Source organism: Coregonus clupeaformis, chromosome 19 (assembly GCF_020615455.1).
Source record: "Coregonus clupeaformis isolate EN_2021a chromosome 19, ASM2061545v1, whole genome shotgun sequence".
NCBI classification, from domain to species: domain Eukaryota; kingdom Metazoa; phylum Chordata; class Actinopteri; order Salmoniformes; family Salmonidae; genus Coregonus; species Coregonus clupeaformis.
Genome location: NC_059210.1, coordinates 44,376,091 through 44,400,833, shown reverse-complemented (window position 1 = coordinate 44,400,833; position 24,743 = coordinate 44,376,091). Strand labels below are relative to the sequence as shown.

General features: G+C 43.8%; 2 protein-coding genes across 4 annotated transcripts; one reads left to right on the top strand and one right to left on the bottom strand.

Moving 5' to 3' along the window:
* Window positions 1-2,558: 2,558 nt before the first annotated feature.
* LOC121531355 (glycine cleavage system H protein, mitochondrial) lies at window positions 2,559-7,720 on the bottom strand. Its single transcript, XM_041836591.1, has 5 exons — window positions 7,529-7,720; window positions 7,233-7,312; window positions 6,549-6,612; window positions 6,286-6,417; window positions 2,559-3,777 (listed from the first exon to the last, which is right to left on the bottom strand). The coding sequence occupies exons 1-5, from the start codon at window positions 7,677-7,679 to the stop codon at window positions 3,680-3,682; spliced, it is 525 nt and encodes a 174-aa protein (XP_041692525.1). The 5' UTR covers window positions 7,680-7,720; the 3' UTR covers window positions 2,559-3,679.
* Window positions 7,721-12,157: 4,437 nt separating this feature from the next.
* LOC121531957 (inosine-5'-monophosphate dehydrogenase 1b) lies at window positions 12,158-24,073 on the top strand. Of its 3 annotated transcripts, none has more exons than XM_041837551.1 (16): window positions 12,158-13,274; window positions 16,073-16,171; window positions 19,023-19,071; window positions 19,798-19,899; window positions 20,148-20,222; window positions 20,420-20,626; window positions 20,790-20,877; window positions 20,978-21,177; window positions 21,280-21,370; window positions 21,525-21,620; window positions 21,789-21,932; window positions 22,060-22,204; window positions 22,345-22,488; window positions 22,601-22,684; window positions 23,219-23,235; window positions 23,459-24,073. In XM_041837551.1, exons 1-16 carry the CDS (start codon window positions 13,021-13,023, stop codon window positions 23,557-23,559), a joined length of 1,896 nt encoding a protein of 631 aa, XP_041693485.1. In that variant the 5' UTR covers window positions 12,158-13,020; the 3' UTR covers window positions 23,560-24,073. The 3 variants fall into 3 exon arrangements, with proteins under 3 accessions (XP_041693485.1, XP_041693487.1, XP_041693488.1); XM_041837553.1 differs by lacking the exon at window positions 23,219-23,235 and adding an exon at window positions 19,566-19,655 and having other exon boundaries at window positions 23,459-23,562; XM_041837554.1 differs by lacking the exon at window positions 23,219-23,235 and having other exon boundaries at window positions 23,459-23,562.
* Window positions 24,074-24,743: the final 670 nt, after the last annotated feature.

Here is a 24,743-nt window from a genome sequence, read left to right as displayed (position 1 = left end):
TAACTCTGTGTTGTTTTTATTGCACTACTTTGCTTTATCTTGGCCAGGTCGCAGTTGTAAATGAGAACCTGTTCTCAACTGGCTTACCTGGTTAAATAAAGGTGAAATAAAAAAAATAAAAAAAAAGTCACTTCTAGAGGCCTTTCTAAACGATGGTGAGATAAACACATCTCCCTATTTCTATGTGTATCCTGGAACGAAACAGCCATACAGAATAGATTGTGACTTGTGTGTGTGTATTCCAGGTGTGTACATGTATGAGAAGGAGTCAGGGCAAGCAGATGCCCCCAACACCAGCTGTCTGTCTCCTTACCTGCACTTTGGCCGGCTGAGTGCTCGCTGGTTGCTGTGGGACGCAAAAGGGGCATGCTGCCAACCCCCCAAATTCATACAAAAACTGGCCTGGAGAGACCTGGCCTACTGGCAGCTAACACTGTTCCCAGACCTGCCTTGGGAACCATTGAGACCTCCATACAAGGTAAGGGCAGGGTTAACACTGATCCTCTTCCTGGTTTGTATCCAATGAAAGCAGAACACTCACTCGCTTCCTGGTTTCTGTCCAATCAGGTCCTTCGGTGGAGCAGTGAGCGGGGTCATCTCAAGGCACGGCAGAGGCAGGACAAGTTATCCTCTAGTACAGTGTTTCCTAACTCCAGTCCTGTAGTACCCCCAACAGCACACATTTTTGTTGTAGCCTCGGACAAGCACATTCAAATTGTTGAATCAGGTCTGTTTGGGGCAACAACTAAAATATGTGCTGTTGGGGGTCCTCGACGACTGGAGTTGGGAAACACTGCTCTAGTAGACAGCTGTGGCTGACTGGATGGATGAACAACTATACGAGACACGTAGTTGCTTCTTTCCTCATAGTTTACCTCCATCTATCATGGCAGGAAGGATCCCGCTGGTTCCAGGTGAAACACACACACACACACACCAGAGTATAGAGCTGCAGAGCTTTGTCTGTTTAATTCATTCACATTTTACTGTGTGTGTAGGATACCCTGGTGGATGCTGACGGGGCCATCGATGCCATGATGTGGCAGAATGGAGGCATGTGTGGTCTAGACCACTGGAACTTTGTCATGCATCCTGTTGACGCGACCATGACCTGTGACCCTAACGGAAATTACGTCAGGACGTGGTGCCCTGAGCTGCCTGATGACCTCTTACACAAACCCTGGAAGTGCCCAACTTCCATGCTGCACTATGCCGGTGAGAGACAACAGCACCAGCCTTATCCTAACCTATACCGTTACCATAGTTACCCTTATCTTGCCCGATTTACCCTAACCTCATTGTAATAACCTTACCATAGCCTTAACCTAACCTTACTGTAGTTACCATAACCCTACCATACTATAGCCTTGCCCCTAAGTTAACCCAACTCTCATGTGTTTCTCTGTATAGAATTGTGAGTGTTACACTTCCCTTATTACTCTACACTTTAGCTAAAGCTCAGCCTCTCCCTCTAGGTGTAGTCCTATGCCAGTCTTACCCAGAGCGTGTGGTGACAGATCTAGAGGAAAGGAGAAGCCAGTCTCTGCAGGACGTTGCGTTGATGAGGAGGCGTTTTGGGGAGTACGTGGACCTGGTCCCCCTGCCCCTCCCGCCTGGTCTCGGAGGCCCTGGGTGTACGTCAACGCAATGCTTCTACTGTATCGTGTCTCATGAGTGGTCCTCAGTACCGTTTTTCCTGTTTCATTTCTTTTTTAATGCCTTGAGCCATTTTCTAGTGGTGTATTTTATGTACAAATGTCACACTGTGAATTTTGCTAAATTAAGTGAGTGACATAACTTCTCTCTCTTTCTCTCTGTCAGGGAGGTCTGGTCAACATAGATAGGCTGTTCCTCCTGCCTGTCATCACCCGCATGGAGTTCAACACCAATTAGACGATCCAAACGCGGACGCTGCCTCTAACCCCTACAACACTGTTCTGAAGAGTTATGTGAGCCGCAGGTGGGATGAGACCATCGCCTTCCTGAACCAGACAGACTTCATGGCCAGCGTGATGAACGAGGGAGCGGAGGAGGATAGACTGCCACGCCCCCATGTGGCCCGGGGAAGGGTTAGGAGGTCTCTGCTGCCAAGGCCAGGTTCTCCTCTGTGCCTGGGGAGTGGCTACATCTCACAGATGACCAAGAGGGCAGGGGTTAAAGGTCAGCGAAAGACTACACTGGTAGAACTGTTACAAAACTGGGTACCACATAATGGGATAGAGGTTAAGGGTTAGTCTGTGTAACAAGGACAAACTGCTGTTTACATTAATTGGTTTACATTTCAGTCCTTTACCAAAGCCATTTATAATAAGATCATTCAGGCAGAATCAACCGCAAGCACTGCTCCTAGGTGTCATTGTGTTAAAAAGTGCAATATTTGTACCAATGAACTCATGCAAATATAATAAATATTAATGAAAGATTTAGATTTTCCTCGAAGATATTGTATAAAATATAAGTGCTGTCTTTCCAAACTAGTATCAGACTACAAAGACATCTCAGTGAAAGTACTCAGGGGGGATGAAGTGGACAGGACAGAGTAAACACACACAAGGAAGTGCAAGTCAAGAGTTTTATTTCTATGTCTCATCTCCATAGTGCCAGTACATGATGTGCATACAGAGGCACAACATATAGTAGAAACCAGCCTGCTCCAGATCCAAAGTGCTTTATTGTTAGTCCCTTCCCCTCCAGATGGACTGATCCTGACAGCTGTATTTGATAGAGTGACATTCTGAGGACAATTTTTCCCAGTAGTGTTCAGTCTTGATGCTACATTCATAACCAAGTGGGAAGGTGGTATTTACCACGTACGACTGGGAAAAATCCACTTGAACCCCCCTACAACTCGTAATTACTAGTGGGAAACTCGTCTATCATCCCTGAGCTCCGACTTCTGCTGACCTCTGGAGTCACCCACTAAGGAAATGACCTCAAACAGCATTTTCGGCAATTAAATGTAACAAAACATTAATTTATAAAAAGCAAATCTATTAATATGTTTTTGAACACTCATTTGTTTACAAGCATGATAGCTTGTCTTTTAGTTTGTTTGACACAGCTTGTTGGCCATTAGCCAACCAGCACTTCTCAACGAGTTAAAAGCATGTGAATACATCCAACTGGTATTCATTATTTCACAACTGGTATAATTAACACCTTCCCACTTAATTATGAATGCAGCATAAGTTCCTCATCCCCTGTGCTTGGGGCAGGCTTTGAGTGGAAGATTGAGGATGAATCTTAAGCCTTTTCCTCAATTATTTGTGTCCTCAACTCCTCAAAACATCAGAACAAAACCCTCTAATGTTTTAAGGAGGCGGAGAGAGGACACAAGGACTCAAGGGTAAGACTTGAGATTCATCCAGAGACTGCATCAGGACTCGTACAGTATCACTCCACATCAGCCATATCAGTCATGCTACGTGTGTAAGACATTTGCCCCCAGCATCCCCATTAGGTCACATTCATTACCAGTACACTAAAGGCTCCTAACATTCAGACCACAATAACACTGGTAAATCAATATCGATGCGCTCGGCTGCTCCTCTGGCGTTTCTGGTGGTTTCACGGTGTAGTGTCACATCTGACTCCCGGCACAACTGGTGCACTTTCTCTCTAGTAGCGATTGATAGGCAGGCGAGGGGGTGGGGGTGCTAAGGGTTGCGGCTAAGCGGTGCTAGTCTTCTATGGATCTGATGTATCTCTCATAAGCCTTCTCATCCATCAGAGCATCCAGCTCCTTAGGGTTGGCAATGGTCATCTTCATCAGCCAACCTGTCCCAGCAGGGGTTAGTCAGAGGTTAGCCTAGTCACAGGCCTTGTTTGAATATTATTTCTAAAATAATCGCTGATACATGCGTTTGTGTGCGTGTAGACTACAGTATGCATGTACAGTGAGCTCCAAAAGTATTGGGACGTTGACAATTTTGTTGTTGTTTTGGCTCTGTACAATAACTATGAGGCTCTGACGCTCGTCGGATGTGGCAGGGCTTTTTAAACTATTACAGAATACAAAGGGAAGCACAGCCACGAGCTGCCCAGTGACACAAGCCTACCAGACGAGATAAACCACTTCTATGCTCGCTTCCATGCAAGCAACACTGAAGCATGCATGAGAGCACCAGCTGTTCCGGATGACTATGTGACCACGCTCTCCGTAGCCGATGTGAGTAAGACTTTTAAGCAGGTCAACATTCACAAAGCCGCAGGGCCAGACGGATTACCAGGACGTGTACTCCGAGCATGTGCTGACCAACTGACAAGTGTCTTCACTGACATTTTCAACATGTCCCTGACTGAGTCTGTAATACCAACATGTTTCAAGCAGACCACCATAGTCCCCGTGCCCAAGGACTCTAAGATAACCTGCCTAAATGACTACCGACCCGTAGCACTGACGTCTGTAGCCATGAAGTGCTTTGAAAGGCTGGTCATGGCTCACATCAACACCATTATCCCAGAAACCCTAGACCCACTCCAATTTGCATACCGCCCCAACAGATCCACAGATGATGCAATCTCTATTGCACTCCACACTGCTCTTTCCCACCTGGACAAGAGGAACACCTACGTGAGAATGCTATTAATTGACTACAGCTCAGCGTTCAACACCATAGTGCCCTCAATGCTCATTACTAAGCTAAGGATCCTGGGACTAAACACCTCCCTCTGCAACTGGATCCTGGACTTCCTGACGGGCTGCCCCCAGGTGGTAAGGGTAGGTAACAACATCTGCCACGCTGATCCTCAACACAGGGGCCCCTCAGGGGTGCGTGCTCAGTCCCCTCCTGTACTCTCTGTTCACCCATGACTGCATGGCCAGGCACGACTCCAACACCATCATTAAGTTTGCCGACGACACAACAGTGGTAGGCCTGATCACCGACAACGATGAGACACTATAGAGAGGTGGTCAGAGACCTGGCCGTGTGGTGCCAGGATAACAACCTCTCCCTCAACGTGACCAAGACAAAGGAGATGATTGTGGACTACAGGAAAAAAAAAAAAGAGGACTGAGCACGCCCCCATTCTCATCGAAGGGGCTGTAGTGGAACAGGTTGAGAGCTTCAAGTTCCTTGGTGTCCACATCACCAACAAACTATCATGGTCCAAACACACCAAGACAGTCGTGAAGAAGGCACGACAAAGCCTATTCCCCCTCAGGAGACTGAAAAGATTTGGCATGGGTCCTCAGATCCTCAAAAAGTTCTACAGCTGCACCATCGAGAGCATCCTGACTGGTTGAATCACCGCCTGGTAAGGCAACTGCTCGGCCTCCGACCGCAAGGCACTACAGAGGGTAGTGCGTACGGCCCAGTACATCACTGGGGCCAAGCTTCCTGCCATCCAGGACCTCTATACCAGGCGGTGTCAGAGGAAGGCCCTCAAAATTGTCAAAGACTCCAGCCACCCAGCAAGCGGTACAGGAGCGCCAAGTCTAGGTCCAAAAGGCTTCTCAACAGCTTCTACCCCCAAGCCATAAGACTCCTGAACAGCTAATCATGGCTACCCGGACTACTTGCACTGCCCCCCCACCCCCACCCCATCTTTTTACGCTGCTGCTACTCTGTTCATTATTTATGCATAGTCACTTTAGCTCTACCCACATGTACATATTACCTCAACTAGCCGGTGCCCCCGCACATTGACTCTGCACCGGTACCCACCCTGTATATAGCCTCCCTACTGTAATTTTATTTTACTTCTGATATTTTTTTCTCAAAACTTGGTTGTTGTTGTTTTATTGTACTTTTTTATAAAAAAATTAATGCATTGTTGGTTAAGGGCTGTAAGTACGCATTTCACGGTAATGTCTACACCTGTTGTATTCGGCGCATGTGGCAAATACAATTTGATTTGATTTTAAAGTGCAGACTGTCAGCGTCAATAGAAATGAATGGTAAATAACATAGTGTCATTTTGGAGTCACTCTTATTGTAAATAAGAATAGAATGTTACTAAACACTTCTACATTAATGTGGATGCTACCATGATTAAGGATAATCCTGAATGAATCGTGAATAATGATGAATGAGAAAGCTACAGACGCACAAATATCTTCTATATTTCTGCATCTGTAACAAATGCTGTAATTTCTAAATGGTTCACCCGATATGGATGAAAATACCCTCAAATTAAAGCTGACAGTCTGCACTCTAACCTCAGTCATTGTATCATTTCAAATCCAAAGTGCTGGAGTACAGAGCCAAAACAAATGTGTCACTGTCATAATACTTCTGGAGCTCACTGTATGTCTGCGGGTGTGTGTGTATGTGTGCTCACCGTCTTTGTAGCAGGACTTGTTGACGAGGCCAGGGTTGTCTGCCAGGAGTGTGTTGACCTCTGTGACTTCCCCGGTTAGAGGAGAGTACAGCTCACTGGCTGCCTTCACACTCTCCAACGCTCCAAATTCATCTAAAAAGAGGACAGCGATAGGTCAGGTCATGAACAGGTCTTGAGGAAGGCTACAGTTACTAGTATAACCCAAGAGGACCTGCGTTGTGTTACCGTCCACACAAGTCTGTAGGGTAGTAACTGCTGCTTACCAGTCTGTGCCAGCTGTGTGCCAACTTCTGGTAGTCCACAGTACACCACATCTCCTAGAGCCTCCTGCAGAACACACAGATTTAGATTATGATTTTCCCAATTAAATGAGAAGTGTCAGTCCCAACAACACTAATGATCCATGATGTGTTGGAAGCGCCACAACAAACTAACAGCGGGTTGGTAAGAAGACCACAAGTCCCAATGGGGCTCTTAAAGAGATTCTCCGGTACCTTTGTATACTTTTTCGCCAGTAGTTCTGAAAGTAGCACTCACGAGCCAAATGTGGTCCACGAAAATTGCATACTAGGTCACATACGTGCACCACATCATTGCTCCCTCTCGCTGCTGTGTCCACTGTGCCGTTGGGCCCGCCCTGCAACCTCATTGGATAACGCTGAGCAGGCCTCTTGTTAGTTGTCACTCAAATGTGAGGGGCTGAAGCTCATTGGCTAGAACTCTAATTGCTAGGGGGCTGGCCAATGTGCAGGGGAATGTAGTGAAAATGGCATGGCACAGCTTCAAGAAAACAGTTGCTTTCATGGCTAATTGAGGTAAGACAGTAATTTTGCATGCATGAACTACACATTCAGCCCAAAGCAGGTTTAAATAATAATTTCTTAGTCGCTTAAGTACCAGAGCATGTCTTTAAGAACCAGTGGTAGCATGCCTCTTGAACAACTCACCTGAGCAAATTTGCTGATGCCAACCGTCCCTACCTCTCCCTCTACTCGTATCCATTCGTGTTTGTCTGTGAATTTAAGAGCTGTGGAATTCAGGAGAAAATTGCAATTAGTTCGAGTAGCTACACAGACGTTGACACAAACCTAAAAAACTGTTATCAGTCTACTTCTAATCTACACGCTTAGCTAGCTAACTGCTGTTAGATACGTTATGCAAAACAAGAACGTCCTTGTTATGAACTAGCTAGCGTGTTAGCTAGCCACCTGTTTTGCGAGCTCCACAAGACAAGTAACGTTACCTGATGAGAGTCGGGTGGTAGTGGACAGAGTCCGTAGTACATATGCCCTGGATACCAGCCGAGAGGGAGTTAGCTGTGCCGAACTGTAGAGCAAGGGCAGGGCAGAGGTAAAGTTGGAAGACAAGCAACGTAGCATTACACATGTAGCCATTTTCGTCGCGTCTTTACGACTGCATTGACTGTCACGTTTTTTAGACGTCATCATCACGGATGCCACTTGGGGCGCGTTCAGCAGGGCACAACGTTGTGGAACTTCGAATACAAATATACTTGTGGCATGCCATTGTGTTATGTAATACAAACATGCATTTTTTACATGTACACTACCGGTCAAAAGTTTTAGAACACCTACTCATTCAAGGGTTTTTCTTTAATTTTCTATTTTCTACATTGTAGAATAATAGTGAAGAAATCAAAACTATGAAATAACACATGGAATCATGTAGTAACCAAAAAGTGTTAAACAAATCAAAATATATTTTATATTTGAATTCTTCAAATAGCCACCCTTTGCAAACAAATCAAAATATATTTTATGTTTGAATTATTCAAATAGCCACCCTTTGCTTTGATGACAGCTTTGCACACTCTTGGCATTCTCTCAACCAGCTTCATGAGGTAGTCATCTGGAATGCATTTCAATTAACAGGTGTGCCTTCTTAAAAGTTCATTTATTTCCTTCTTAGTGCGTTTGAGCCAATCAGTTGTGTTGTGACAAGGTAAGGGGGGTATGCAGAAGACAGCCCTATTTGGTAAAAGACCAAGTCCATATTATGGCAAGAACAGCTCAAATAAGCAAAGAGAAATGCTGTCCATCATTATTTTAAGACATGAAGGTCAGTCAATAAGGAACATTTCAAGAACTTTGAAAGTTTCTTCAAGTGCAGTCGCAAAAACCATCAAGCGCTATGATGAAACTGGCTCTCATGAGGACCGCCACAGGACTGGAAGACCCAGAGTTACCTCTGCTGCAGAGGATAAGTTCATTAGAGTTACCAGCCTCAGAAATTGCAACCCAAATAAATGCTTCACAGAGTTCAAGTAACAGACACATCTCAACATCAACTGTTCAGAGGAGACCGTGTGAATCAGGCCTTCATGGTCGAATTGCTTCAAAGAAATCACTACTAAAGGACACCAAAAAGAAGAGACTTGCTTGGGCCAAGAAACACAAGCAATGTACATTAGACGGGTGGAAATGTGTCCTTTGGTCTGGAGTCCAAATTGGAGATATTTGGTTCCAACCGCTGTGTCTTTGTGAGATGCGGTGTGGGTGAACGGATGATCTCTGCATGTGTATTTCCTACCGTAAAGTATGGAGGAGGAGGTGTTATGGTGTGGGGGTGCTTTGCTGGTGACACTGTCTGTGATTTATTTAGAATTCAAGGCACACTTAACCAGCATGGCTACCACAGCATTCTGCAGCAATACGCCATCCCATCTGGTTTGGGCTTAGTGGGACTATCATTTGTTTTTCAACAGGACAATGACCCAACACACCTCCAAGCTGTGTAAGGGCTATTTTACCAAGAAGGAGAGTGATGGAGTGCTGCATCAGATTACCTGGCCTCCACAATCCCCCGACCTCAACCAAATTTAGATGGTTTGGGATGAGTTGGACCGCAGAGTTAAGGAAAAGCAGCCAACAAGTGCTCAGTATATCTGGGAACTCCTTCAAGACTGTTGGTAAAGCATTCCAGGTGAAGCTGGTTGAGAGAATGCCAAGAGTGTGCAAAGCTGTCATCAAGGCAAAGGGTGGCTATTTGAAGAATCTCAAATATAACATATATTTTGATTTGTTTAACACTTTTTTTGGTTACTACATGATTCCATATGTGTTATTTCATAGTTTTGATGTCTTCACTATTATTCTACATTGTAGAAAATAGTAAAAATAAAGAAAAACCCTTGAATGAGTAGGTGTTCTAAAACGTTTGACCGGTAGTGTAGAATACAGATAGGCCTATATCCACAGAGTAACATGTGAATACTTTTTTCGATATGGTCAATGGAAATAGAAAAAACAACCAAGTTGTTGATTTAAAAATAAAAATGTTACATTACGATGTAGTTTACCAATAAAATGGTCTGATGGTGATGTGGATATACTCGGAATACATATCCCAAATGAAATAAATGATCTCACTTCAATAAATTTTAATAGAAAGTTAGCAAAAATAGATAAGATCTTACTACCATGGAAAGGAAAATACCTGTCAATTTGTGGAAAAATCACCCTGATTAACTCTTTAGTATTATCCCAGTTTACCTATTTGCTTATGGTCTTGCCTACGCCTAGCAAACAGTTTTTTAAATTATATGAGAAAAAAATATTCAATTTTATTTGGAACGGCAAGCCAGACAAAATTAAAAGAGCATATTTATATAATGAATATGAATTCGGAGGACAGAAATTATTAAATATTAAAGCATTAGACCTATCACTAAAATCTTCAGTCATCCAAAAGTTATACTTAAATCCGAACTGGTTCTCAAGCAAATTAGTAAGATTGTCTCACCCACTGTTCAAGAAAGGCCTTTTTCCCTTTATTCAGATTACAACCTCTCACTTTCAGTTATTTGAAAAGGAAATAATCTCCCAAATGTCACTATTTCTAAAACAAGCCATAGAAAGTTGGTTGCAATTTCAATTTAATCCTCCAGAAACGACAGAACAAATAATGCAACAAATATTGTGGTTAAATTCAAATATACTAATTGACAAAAAACCTTTATTTTTTGACAGAATGTTTAAAAAAGGTATAATCTTCGTAAATGATATCATCGGTAGGACTGGTGGAGTTATGTCGCACATGCAGCTAACAAAAACATATGGAAATGTCTGCTCTACCCAAAATTACAACCAAATAATTGCAGCCTTACCGCAAAAGTGGAAGAGGAAAGTTGAAGGGGGAGAAAGTAAGGAACTTGTCTGTGTCTGTCGGCCTTGCATTAAAGAACATAATTGGTTAAGGAAAACTGTGATAAATAAAAAAGTATATCAGTTTCACTTAAGGACCAAAGGATTGACAGCAGTCCCATATAGATTGCAAAATAGTTGGGAAGAGATCTTTGACGCACGATCCCATGGCATAGTGTTTATGAACTGACACGCAAAACGACACCGGATTCAAAAATTAGAATCTTTCAATTTAAATTATTATATAAAATTCTTGCTACCAATAGAATGTTATTTATATGGGGATACAATCTTCCCAGCTCTGCAGATTTTGCTGTGAAGAGATAGAATCATTAGATCATTTGTTTTGGTTCTGTCCATTTGTAGCTTGTTTTTGGACACAGGTCCAGGAATGGCTAAAGGATTGCAATATTTACCTGGAACTAACCTTGCAGATAGCATTACTGGGTGATCTGAAAAGTCATAGTCAATCAATCAATAATATAATAATACTTTTAGCAAAAATGTTTATTTTTAATTCACAATCTGTAGAAGCAATGAGAATAGAAAGGTTCAGAACTTTTGTAAAACATCACAGTATGGTTGAAATATATATGGCAAATAGAAATCCTATATGGATGGTGTTAAGAGATAGATGGGAGGTATTGAATAGAGTTGAAGGATGGGACTAATAACAAATAACAACAAATAATAACAAAGATAGTTAATAATGTAAGCATACTGTGTCCATAATAAGTATATAGGTTGTATGTTGGGAGCTTTTGGGAATGAGCACAGTTAGAAAGATATGGCATTTAGAAGCAAACCGGATGGACATCATGAAAATGATCGGAGAGGTTGAGAGTAGAAGAAGTTCAGGAGCAAAAAAAAAAAAATATATATATATATATATAGATATAGAATTATTGTAAAATTAACTCTGTCCATAAGGTGTAGATAGTAAGTATAGACCGGAAGTAGAGGCCTGGGCGTTGTTGTTCACTCATTTACTCCAAGTAGGGAAAGGATGGTGGGGTTGAAAAGTAATAAAGGGGAATATATATATAAAAAATAAAAATAAACATGGGGGATTGGAAGTGATGCAGACAATTACATTGATAGAAGATACAATCTATCTGCAATATTAAGCTGATCCATCCCCCGAGAAAAAAAAAAAAAAAAATTTTTTTTTTGTTGATTTAGAGGAGAGAGGCTTCAGGGGCTACCATTAGAGGGCAGAGAGAGAGAGAGAGAGAGAGAGAGAGAGAGGGGGAGTATACTGGAGAAAGAAAGAAAATGGGAGAGAAAGAGACTGTAAGTGAGTATTAAAGAGGCTTTGCTGGTCCAATCCCTCAGTAACTGTCACAAGCAGTAGTCATCTGCAGATTATTTTCCTGAAAGCGTCCCTAGCAACCCAGTCACCCTCCCCTCAGTCAATGGTTTCAGTACAGCACAGAGTTACATTTAGGTAACCTGCCTACACAAAGCAGTCTGAGACTGATAACACACACCCCTCACCATGGAGATACTGGGAGGGGAAAGTGTGTTTTACAGGATCATCTCTCCACCCCCAACCCTTCCCTCCGCCCCTTCTCTATCACTCAACTCTCACTCCCTCTCTCACCTCTCCCTCCAGCCAGTTGCCCCCTCCTGCTTTAATTCCTCCAATCCTCTTTGTAGGACTGACGTCTGCTACTGTCACAAACAGAGCTAAGCCAGGAGAGGAGAGAGGAGGGAAAATAGGGTGGTAGTCTCAGGAACAAACTGCTCTCTATCTCTCACATTTCCACTAGCTCAGCTCCCAAAGCTCTCCAGGCCTCAGGGGGGCTGCTCTACACTCCCAGCTCCCTCTCCCTTTTGGGACTCACCACCCTGCCTGAGACCGGGAGACATCCAGGGGACACTCACTCAGCTTCACCCAGGACCTAGGACTTCAGCTCACTGCAACTGTATCCTCCTCAGAGGACTCCTGAGCCTGCAGCGTGACCCACCCTCCCTACTTCTGTCTAACGAAGAGAGAGGTAGTTCTCCATCTTTCTGTACTTCTATCTCAGGAACACCGGAGCTCCCACCCTTAGGCCTTATCTCCCATAGACTGTATCTGCAGAGAGACAGGAGAACACCCCAAAGACAGAGACCGGAGGATTTAGAGGAGGGCTATTTAATTGACACACAGTTGTGAGACAGCGTGTCTGTGTGTATTTCTGATAACGAGTGTGGCAGTGAATGGACACAGACCACTCGTGTCAGCAGTGTGTTAGAGAAATTACACACTCTGGGGAAGTCTGTTCTAGTTGGGTGTGCAGGTGTCCGTGATATGCCAGGTGTTAGTGAGTGAGGCATTGTAATTGTAAGGCATTGAATGTGCATGTGAGACTTGATAGAGGCCTCAAGTGTGTCAGAGGCATCGGTTGTGTGTGTGTGAGAGAGGTCCGTCAGGTCTGTATGCGTGTTTGTGAAAGGGGTCAGTCAGGTCTGTGTGTGTGTGTGTGAAAGGGGTCAGTCAGGTCTGTGTGTGTGTGTGTGAAAGGGGTCAGTCAGGTCTGTGTGTGAGACGACGGCCGTGGAGGCCTTAGCCCTGGATTTCTCAGAGATGGAGGGTCAAGGCTACGACCGGTTTGGTGAAGGTGAACTTGAGCGAGACACCTACCAGATCGACTACCGCCGTATAGTTGGTGACACTGAGCCCGCCAGGCCGCACCTCTCGCCCCGCGAAGGGGAACACACACACCCCAACTCCAACCCCCGTGGAGCCTACACACACACCAACCCTCACGGCCATGGGCACGAGACGGCTGCGCAGAGATACAGTGCCACACGCATCCAAGCTGGATACGAACCTGAGAGGTGAGCCAGACACACACACACACAGGTGACAAACAAAACTAGTCAGCCTATACCATTTGTCATCATCTAAACTCCAATTGCTCTAACAATCAGTCAACAACTAGGCCCTAGCTCAATCCCAGGTCCCAGACCCCGCTGGCCTAGTGAATTACTGGCTTTCATCTACATGAACAAACTACCAAACATCCATCTGCCAGTCAAGGTGTTTTCATTGACGTTGTCAGTGAGCTTTATAAATCCCAGTTAGCTGCTACCGGGAGACAGTGATGTAACTAAAGCCTCTTACCTGCCGCTTGACCGTCACACAGACTGAAATACTTTCCATTGACAGGGTTATAGAGTCTGTAGGTTCATCAACATTTCCACACTACAGAGCCAAGGTATTTATCTAATGGAAAGGTAAAAAACCACACTGAAGGTAAAATCATTTACATCATTAGGTGCTGTAGAAAGACAACTACGTACAGTATATTCCCTTATATCACGTCAAAACAACAAACTGTAGCTTACAGCAATACGTTCTCTCTGGATAACATGGTCTTAGGAGCATGTATTCTACCCAGGAGGTCTTAGAATTTTCACTGACAGCCTTGCAGGTGAAACATGGAGATACAGTATTATGCATAATTAAATCTGTCTATATATTTCAAGCTGCAATCTGTAACTTTTGGGTGACCCGACCAAATTCACATAGAAATGTTAGTTATAAATCTGTCATTAGCTTTGAAAGCAAGTCTAATTAGTGGTATATTTGTTCTATGTGTGCTATTTCTATGCTTCCCGTTAAGTTTCTATTTTGCATCTTTTACTTTCAGTTTAGTACACCATCTTCAAACAGCTGAAAATACAATATTTTTGGTTATGGAAAATATATTTCACAGCGGTTTATATAGTACAATGACTCTTGACACTTGCTTGTTTTTTTCACATAAACTGAAATTAGGCAAACTTAGAATTTTAGAAAACAGGAAATGGCGGAGCGATTTCTGCATAGTGCACCTTAATCTGCACGGTTAAAACTACAAATCCTGCAATAGAGTCTAGAAGCGCTTCGTCCCTATATATGGTCAGCTGGGTTCTGTCTACAGTTGAAGTCAGAAATAGTTTACATACACCTTAGCCAAATACATTTAAACTCAGTTTTTCACAATTTCTGACATTTAATCCTAGTAAAAATTCCCTGTCTTAGGTCAGTTAGGATCACCACTTTATTTTAAGAATGTGAAATGTCAGAATAATAGTAGAGAGAATTATTTATTTCAGCTTTTATTTCTTTCATCACATTCCCAGTGGGTCAGAAGTTTACATACACTCAATTAGTATTTGGTAGCTTTGCATTTAAATTGTTTAACTTGGGTCAAACATTTCAGTTAGCCTTCCACAAGCTTCCCACAATAAGTTGGGTGAATTTTGGCCCATTCCTCCTGACAGAGCTGGTGTAACTGAGTCAGGTTTGTAGGCCTCCTTGCTCGCACACGCTTTTTCAGTTCTGCCCACACATTTTCTATAGGATTGAGGTCAGGCTTTGTGATGGCCACTCCAATACCTTGACTTTATTGTCCTTAAGCTGTTTTGCCACAACTTTGGAAGTATGCTTGGGGTCATTGTCCATTTGGAAGACCCATTGCGACCAAGCTTTAACTTCCTGACTGATGTTTTGTGATGTTGCTTCAATATATCCACATAATTTTCCTTCCTCATGATGCCATCTATTTTGTGAAGTGCACCAGTCCCTCCTGCAGCAAAGCACCCCCACAGCATGATGCTGCCAACCCTTGTGCTTCACGGTTGGGATGGTGTTCTTCGGCTTGCAAGCGACCCCCCTTTTCCTCCAAACTTAACGATGGTCATTATGGCCAAATAGTTCTATTTTTGTTTCATCAGACCAGAGGACATTTCTCCAAAAAGTACGATATTTGTCCTCATGTGCAGTTGCAAACCGTAGTCTGGCTTTTTTATGGCGGTTTTGGAGCAGTGGCTTCTTTCTTGCTGAGCGGCCTTTCAGGTTATGTCGATATAGGACATGTTTTACTGTGGATATAGATACTTTTGTACCTGTTTCCTCCAGCATCTTCACAAGTTCCTTTGCTGTTGTTCTGGGATTGATTTGCACTTTTCGCACTAAAGTACATTCATCTCTAGGAGACAGAATGCGTCTCCTTCCTGAGTGGTATGACAGCTGCGTGGTCCCATGGTGTTTATACTTGCATACTATTGTTTGTACAGATGAACATGGTACCTTCAGGCATTTGGAAATTGCTCCCAAGGATGAACCAGACTTGTGGAGGTCTACAATTATTTTTCTGAGGTCTTGGCTGATTTCTTTAGATTTTCCCAAGATGTCAAGGAAAGAGGCACTGAGTTTGAAGGTAGGCCTTGAAATACATCCGCAGATACACCTCCAATTGACTCAAATGATGTAAATTATCCTATCAGAAGCTTCTAAAGCCAGGACATAATTTTCTGGAATTTTCCAAGCTGTTTAAAGGCACAGTCAACTTCTGACCCACTGGAATTGTGATACAGTGAATTATAAGTGAAATAATGTCTGTAAACAATTGTTGGAAAAATTACTTGTGTCATGCACAAAGTAGATGTCCTAACCGACTTGCCAAAACTATAGTTTGTTAACAAGAAATTTGTGGAGTGGTTGAAAAACGAGTTTTAATGACTCCAACCTAAGTGAATGTAAACTTCCAACTTCAACTGTATGTATGTATGTATGTATGTATGCATGTATGTATTTATACTGTATATATATATGTGTGTGTGTGTGTGTGTGTGTGTGTGTGTTCCAGCATGGCTGACTACCTGATCAGTGGAGGGACGGGGTACGTGCCTGAAGATGGACTGACGGCTCAGCAGCTCTTCTCTATCGGGGATGGACTCACATACAAGTAAGATTTTTTTTTATACATTCTAGTTAGAGAGCAGCATTTCCAATGATCTTGATTGAAATTCCAATAATTTTGCAATTTAAAGTTTATGACAGAGAGAGTCACTCAGCCTGGTCTCATAGAAGTAACATAGTAAACATACAGTACATCCGCGACACTCAAATTAGTATGATATGATATGTTACACCTTCTGCCTGCAGCCACACCAGCAATAGGTACATGACACTATCTATGGCAGCGCTGTCTACGGCCGTGGTCCTGAAACCGCGATCAGTCTTGGTGGTGAGCGCTGCTCGCGGCGCTGCCCATGGTGCTGAATTGTTTATGCGCCCATTAGAGGAGTTTTCCAATCGGGATTTGTTCACAGTTCCCGATAACTCAGAAAGCTCAGAAATGCAGGAATAAGACCGTGCCCCCAGGTTGACTGTTGTGGTTGAGATACTGGAATTATTACCATCGAGTTTGGCCAACTTCAGAGCCAGGCGCCATGTTGTTGCCCTGAGCATTCCATTCAACCGATGATGGTCAGTATTAGCTAGTAGGCCTAGTTCTGATACTAGCAGACAGGTGCTCCTCCACCTAAATATGAAACATCTCAAAGATGGCTGAATATGAGGGGCTATGGCTGGTGTATTATCTTTATGACTACACTAATGTATCATAGATATAACAAATCCTCTCTCAGCAGAGACCCACTGTGACCTTTCAGTCAGTAAGATCTTATAAGTGTTAGTGTGATACTGACAGAGTAAAAACACTCACTGACTGCTGTGATGATATGGTGAAACCAGACCAGTAGAATAATCATCATTATGCATCCTTACATAAGAGGAATTTGTTTATTTTTAAATTAGAATGAGTATATTAGGCTTGTGTTATCAGTCCTAATGGAGGTTTACACAGAGAGTACATCATATCCTCACATCCAGTACAGCGGGAGGATTAGAAAGAGGCTTTATTTCCAGTCTGTGTGAGGTTGTGTGATATGCATAGTGGTTGTGGGTGTAGGGATGTGACTCTGTGCTGGCCAGGGGTCAGGGGACTGGTGCTGGGAGGCAAGCGGTGGGAAGTGTTCACACATCAGTTCCCTCACTGTTTGGCAGAATGATGTGTATCCGAGAATCGACCCTTTCAAGACAACATGATACAGTGGGGAAAAAAGTATTTAGTCAGAAACCAATTGTGCAAGTTCTCCCACTTAAAAAGATGAGAGAGGCCTGTAATTTTCATCATAGGTACACGTCAACTATGACAGACAAATTGAGAAAAAAAATCCCAGAAAATCACATTGTAGGATTTTTAATGAATTTATTTGCAAATTATGGTGGAAAATAAGTATTTGGTCACCTACAAACAAGCAAGATTTCTGGCTCTCACAGACCTGTAACTTCTTCTTTAAGAGGCTCCTCTGTCCTCCACTCGTTACCTGTATTAATGGCACTTGTTTGAACTTGTTATCAGTATAAAAGACACCTGTCCACAACCTCAAACAGTCACACTCCAAACTCCACTATGGCCAAGACCAAAGAGCTGTCAAAGGACACCAGAAACACAATTGTAGACCTGCACCAGGCTGGGAAGACTGAATCTGCAATAGGTAAGCAGCTTGGTTTGAAGAAATCAACTGTGGGAGCAATTATTAGGAAATGGAAGACATACAAGACCACTGATAATCTCCCTCGATCTGGGGCTCCACGCAAGATCTCACCCCCGTGGGGGTCAAATTGATCACAAGAACGGTGAGCAAAAATCCCAGAACCACACGGGGGGGACCTAGTGAATGACCTGCAGAGAGCTGGGACCAAAGTAACAAAGCCTACCATCAGTAACACACTACGCTGCCAGGGACTCAAATCCTGCAGTGCAAGACGTGTCCCCTGCTTAAGCCAGTACATGTCCAGGCCCGTCTGAAGTTTGCTAGAGTGCATTTGGATGATCCAGAAGAGGATTGGGAGAATGTCATATGGTCAGATGAAACCAAAATATAACTTTTTGGTAAAAACTCAATTCGTCGTGTTTGGAGGACAAAGAATGCTGAGTTGCATCCAAAGAACACCATACCTACTGTGAAGCATGGGGGGTGGAAACATCATGCTTTGGGGCTGTTTTTTTGCAAAGGGACCAGGACGACTGATCCGTGTAAAGGAAAGAATGAATGGGGCCATGTATCGTGAGATTTTGAGTGAAAACCTCCTTCCATCAGCAAGGGCATTGAAGATGAAACGTGGCTGGGTCTTTCAGCATGACAATGATCCCAAACACACCGCCCGGGCAACGAAGGAGTGGCTTCGTAAGAAGCATTTCAAGGTCTTGGAGTGACCTAGCCAGTCTCCAGATCTCAACCCCATAGAAAATCTTTGGAGGGAGTTGAAAGTCCGTGTTGCCCAGCGACAGCCCCAAAACATCACTGCTCTAGAGGAGATCTGCATGGAGGAATGGGCCAAAATACCAGCAACAGTGTGTGAAAACCTTGTGAAGACTTACAGAAAACGTTTGACCTGTGTCATTGCCAACAAAGGGTATACAACAAAGTATTGACAAAACTTTTGTTATTGACCAAATACTTATTTTCCACCATAATTTGCAAATAAATTCATTAAAAATCCTATGTGATTTTCAGGATTTTTTTTCTCATTTTGTCTTTCATAGTTGACGTGTACCTATGATGAAAATTACAGGCCTCTCTCATCTTTTTAAGTGGGAGAATTTGCACAATTGGTGGCTGACTAAATACTTTTTTGCCCCACTGTATGTCAGTAATAGTGGACCTCACAATGTTCTCTCTCTGTTCTATTTTTATTTTTGTCTCTCTCTCGCTCTCTTCTCCTCTCTCCTTCCCCTCTCTCTACAGTGATTTCCTGATTCTGCCTGGTTTCATAGACTTTATTTCAGATGAAGTGGTGAGTATCCAGTGTGTTTGGTTAACATTTTCATTGCTAATAAACAACAGAAGTTACAGTATCATAGCCATGCTACTGCTTTAGTCAACTCCATTGCTGTTGTCTGGCATATTATGTCATACCCATCCCAGTATAGCCCTGTGTGTGTGTGCAGCTACTCCTCTTCTGTGGTCCTCTCTGTCTCCATCGCGTTTTATGTTTATCTCAGTTGAATAACGTGTGTACACACACACACACACACACACACACACACACACACACACACACACACACACACACACACACACACACACACACACACACACACACACACACACACACACACACACACTCAGCTGGTAACACAGCCAGCCAGACCACTTCACTCCACAACAACACTGATGAGAATAGCAACACCAGTCCCTCATGGCTGAGAGTCAGAGTCATGCCCTGTGTAATTGCTTTAGTAGGCTACAGGTGCTGGTGTTTTTAGCTTGTTTGTTCTCTGCTGGCAGAAGGGTATGTCTCCTGTGGTACATGACTGTACATACAGGACTGAGCAGGGACAGCTGACGTCCATGGTGCCACCTAATGGCAATGAGGAGGTATTGCATGTTCTGATTGGTCTTGCCTTACAGTCACAGATATTTGTTTGACAGGGTGCCATTATTTATGTAATTATGTTTTTCTTCTCGAATCACTGTGATGTGATAATTGTCTATTTCCTCCTCTACTTCCTGTTTCTAGGACCTGACCTCAGCTCTGACCAGGAAGATCACCCTGAAGACTCCTATCATCTCATCTCCCATGGATACAGTCACTGAGTCCTCCATGGCCATTGCTATGGCTGTGAGTATAGAGCCACTCCTCACCTACTCAGCCAGCCAACACCAATAAGACAATACCACAAATCTGTCACCAAACTTAATTTACTAGTGGTATTTTTGGTTGTGGTAATGAGTTTTTTTGTATTGCCATAAATACAAAGAAAATATATGTATTGTAATACATGGACTCAGGTTGATGCATATTGAAGTCTGATTGGACAAATGTCTTGTTCGGCTAACCCTGATTGGTCAGTGCTCTGTGTGTTATAGCTCATGGGCGGGATCGGGATCATGCACCATAACTGTACTCCAGAGTTCCAGGCCAACGAGGTCCGCTTGGTTAAGGTAAGATGGTGGCTAGCGGTTGGACGACATGATGATATGCAGTATATTGATATACCGTTACATCAACAGTATATAGTCTCATGTCAAATGATGTTGTGACAATGTAACAGTACATGAATACACTTCAACTTGCTGGTTTAATAAAGACAAAAGTACATTTGCTGAATGATGTTTCTTGTTTATTTATTTGTGGTCAGAAATTTGAGCAGGGTTTCATCACAGACCCAGTGGTGATGAGTCCTCACCACACGGTGGGAGACGTGTTCGAAGCCAAGGTCCGCCACGGCTTCTCTGGCATCCCCGTCACCGAGACAGGCAAGATGGGCAGCAAGCTGGTGGGCATCGTCACCTCCCGAGACATCGACTTCCTTTCAGAGAAAGACCATGACAGACCCCTGGAAGAGGTGTGTGTGTATGTGGGGTGTGTGTGGATGACATGTTTGTTTGTACACGTCCAATATATTTACAATATATTGTCAACACATATATTGTAAACTGGATGAGTCTATTTCTTGTAGTATTGAATACTATTCCTGTGAGGTTTACTTGAATGGCTGATTCTTGCAGGCTATGACAAAGAGGGACGATTTAGTGGTAGCACCAGCTGGCGTCACACTGAAAGAGGCCAACGACATCCTGCAGCGCAGCAAGAAAGGTACCATATGGTAGTGACACAACATTTCCTGTAGAGACACTTTAGTCAGAGAGGACATTACAAAAGATCAATCTTTGTTTGGAACTTCTGTCTCTCTCAGGTAAACTGCCCATAGTGAATGACAGTGATGAGCTAGTGGCCATCATCGCCAGGACAGACCTGAAGAAGAACCGAGACTACCCACTGGCCTCTAAAGACTCCAGGAAACAGCTGCTGTGTGGAGCGGCCATCGGAACCAGAGAGGAGGACAAATACAGACTGGACCTGCTGATGCAGGCTGGGGTTGACGTGGTGGTGCTGGTGGGTCTGGGGAAGGGGTTGGGTTGTTATATTGTATTTTTGGTTACTTGTCCTATCTTTGGGTTCCGCTCCTCTCTAAACCCTGTCTGTTTACTGCTGTAGGACTCGTCCCAAGGGAACTCTGTCTATCAGATCAATATGATCAACTACATCAAACAGAAATATCCTGAACTACAGGTGGTGGGAGGAAACGGTGAGTCTCCTCTACCTTCTCTAGCAATGCCTCTTTCCCGTTAATCTCTCTTACATTTTCACTTTCTTTTTCTTTGTCTTTCTTTCTTTTTCTTTGTCTTTCTTTCTTTCTTTCCCATTCTCGATTTACAATCTCTCTCACTCTCTCTCTGTAGTGGTGACTGCAGCCCAGGCTAAGAATCTGATCGATGCGGGTGTGGACGCTCTGAGGGTGGGGATGGGCTGCGGCTCCATCTGCATCACCCAGGAAGGTAATGACAGACAGGGGAGGAACAGCAAATGAGGAGAGGGGAGGAGAGGATGAGGACGGAGGAGAGTGTAGAGTTTGCTTAATGTTTAGTTAAAAACAACTATTTGTTGGCAAATTGCTGACACGTTGCTGACATGTTGCTTTGTGTTATGTTTGTGTTGTGTGCCAGTGATGGCGTGTGGGCGTCCCCAGGGCACATCAGTGTACAAGGTGGCAGAGTACGCCAGGCGCTTCGGTGTGCCCGTCATCGCAGACGGAGGCATCCAGACCGTTGGACACGTGGTAAAAGCTCTCGCTCTTGGGGCATCCACAGGTGTGTATTTGTGTGTTGAACCCACCAAGCATTATTATTAGCCTTTTCCCACAAACAGGAAAATCTACACCATACTATTGATGGTCTGACTTTTACCTCCTTTCACCTCTGACCTCTGTGCCCTCAGTGATGATGGGGTCATTGCTCGCGGCAACCACGGAGGCCCCGGGGGAGTATTTCTTCTCAGACGGCGTGCGGCTGAAGAAGTACCGGGGGATGGGCTCCCTGGACGCCATGGAGAAGAACAGCAGCAGCCAGAAACGCTACTTCAGGTAGAGAGAGAGAGACGGTGTGTCTTGTGTATTTGCAGTAATAGGGCTAAGGACAGAGGTGTGAGGGGGAGAGGGTGTGTGTGTGTGTGTTGTCTATTTGCAGTGATAGGGATATTATGATTGTGTGGTTATCTTGACAGTGAGGGGGACAAGGTGAAGGTGGCTCAGGGTGTGTCAGGGTCGGTTCAGGATAAAGGCTCCATCCATAAATTTGCCCCCTACCTCATCGCTGGCATACAACATGGCTGCCAAGACATCGGAGCCAAGAGCCTCTGCATACTGCGGTAAGTCTATGAATAGATGTTAGACTGTGATATTGTATTCGACTTTGATATGATCTGTGTGTCTTTGTTCCATTGTTGTGATATATTGTTGTACTGTTGTATGTTATTTCAGGTCCATGATGTACTCCGGGGAGCTAAAGTTTGAGAAGAGGACCATGTCAGCTCAGGTTGAGGGGGGAGTACACGGGCTCCATTCGTAAGTCTGCCCCTGCCTGGCTCTGGCATCGTTTACACATCCTGTCCTCTGGTATTTGTTGTAGATCCTGTGCTCCTCTCCTCTGTGATCGACTAACCTGTCCTGTTGTGTCCCATGTTCTGTGCCTGTGGCTGAAGTGTCCTTTATCTCTGGACTGGGTGGTAGTGTGTGAGTGAGTGTGTGTTTGTTCTCACCAGTGGCGTTCGTATCTCCTTTACTATAGGTTGTTTAGGAGTTGCTACTTTAATCCGGGATTGGCAGGCATACCATACAAGGTCCATTGTGGGGGCAGGCTTTCGTTCCAGCCAAAGCAGTAACAGCAGATGCAAGTAATTAAGGTTTGACTTAAGACTATGATTGGTTGATTTATTGTTTTGGATGTGTTACTGCTTTAGCTGGGGCAGAATCCTGCACCCACTCTGGCCATTTGTGGATAGAATTGCCTACCCCTGAGTAAAATAGTAGCACTGAAGCAAGTTAAACGTCACAATGTCTGTCTTCTCTCTCTTTCTCTGACTCATGCTCTCATCATAGATATTCTTTTGTGCCATGTAAGTACATTCTCCCTGTGCTCACAACTCCAACTCTTTTCCTACTGCAATTTCCTCTGTTTGTTACCTTTTGGTTTTCAGGAAGACCCAGAAGTCTAGGCCACTTTTTAAAGCCCTACCAATTTCTTAAAACCCTCAATCTAGTATATGTAGTGTAAAATGAGTTTCAATTAAGCTTGACTTATATTCCTGACTGTTGTCTCTGTGTGTTGTCTTCCTGTAGTTATGAGAAGCGGCTATACTGAGGGAGGAGGGAGAGTGAGCTCACGAGCAGCACCCAGTGTACCCACACCAGCAGCCACCAGGCACAACGGATACATGTGACCTACCTACAACCACTACTCAACCTCCACCCAAGTTATCACATCTGTCCTAACTACAACTACTACTCAATTCAACCATTACATAACCTTTTGGCTATACAAGGGAAGACCGCTGAGTCCTCTCCACTCGTCTCCCCCACCTACTCTTTCTCTGTGTTGTGTAAGATGCTTTTGAGAGACCTAAGAGTCACCTCTGACCTATGACTTGATTGATGTTATGACATAAACCACAGGGACTAGGGACTAAGATTCAATGGTCAGATGTACTGGGTCACGGCACAGAGCCATCGGGCTGTATAAGGTACGTAGCTCATGTAGAACTGTGACTACTGTGTACTGGGAGAGACTGTTTGAACATAATAATCATTTTGTTTTTTTATGTACCCTGGAACTCTTTATACCAGTTCTGGTTGATCATGGTCCTAGGTCTCAGATGTGTTTGGAGCACAGGAGGTTGCTGGCACCTTAATTGGGGAGGACGGGCTGGTGGTAATGGCTGGAGCTGAATGAGTGGAATGGTATCAAATACATCAAACACATCCATGTGTTTTATGCCATTCCATTCGCTCTGTTCCAGCCATTATTATGAGCAGTCCTCCCCTCAGCAGCCTCCACTGGTTTGGAGGTACAGTAGTGTTTTTGACTGTGTGCAATAGCCTAGAGGTCTGTCAGTGTGGCTCTACTGTAGAGCGGACCAAAGCTAGGATAAGCTATAAGGTAAGCGTTAGCTTTAAATCAGGGATAACCACAGCGCCTTAAGACTGCACATGGAGGCTATACCAGTGTTGTAGTACTAGAGTCCAGGGGCCTCATTTATCAAATCTGTGGGTAAACCATGTGTGGGATCATTTCCACGCAAAGTGTGAGATTTAGCAATATGAGCGTTTGCTTGAGAGTATGCATACATTTATGCACAGCCATGACCATGCATAGGCACAGTGCAAAGTGGCGGAATAAGGGAACTGCTTGTCAAGCATAGAATGGGGAAAATATACTGTATGTTGAAAATGTGTGAAATTGTGAGAGAAATAATTAAATCATTTTTCGATTTAATTGTATTTCCATTGTGAATTCATGCAACAAATATTGACAGGCTATATATAATTTGACCATATCAGTACATTTGTTATGATAATAATCCATATAAAGTACGCTACAGTAATTTGTTAAATTAGAGGCGCGGGT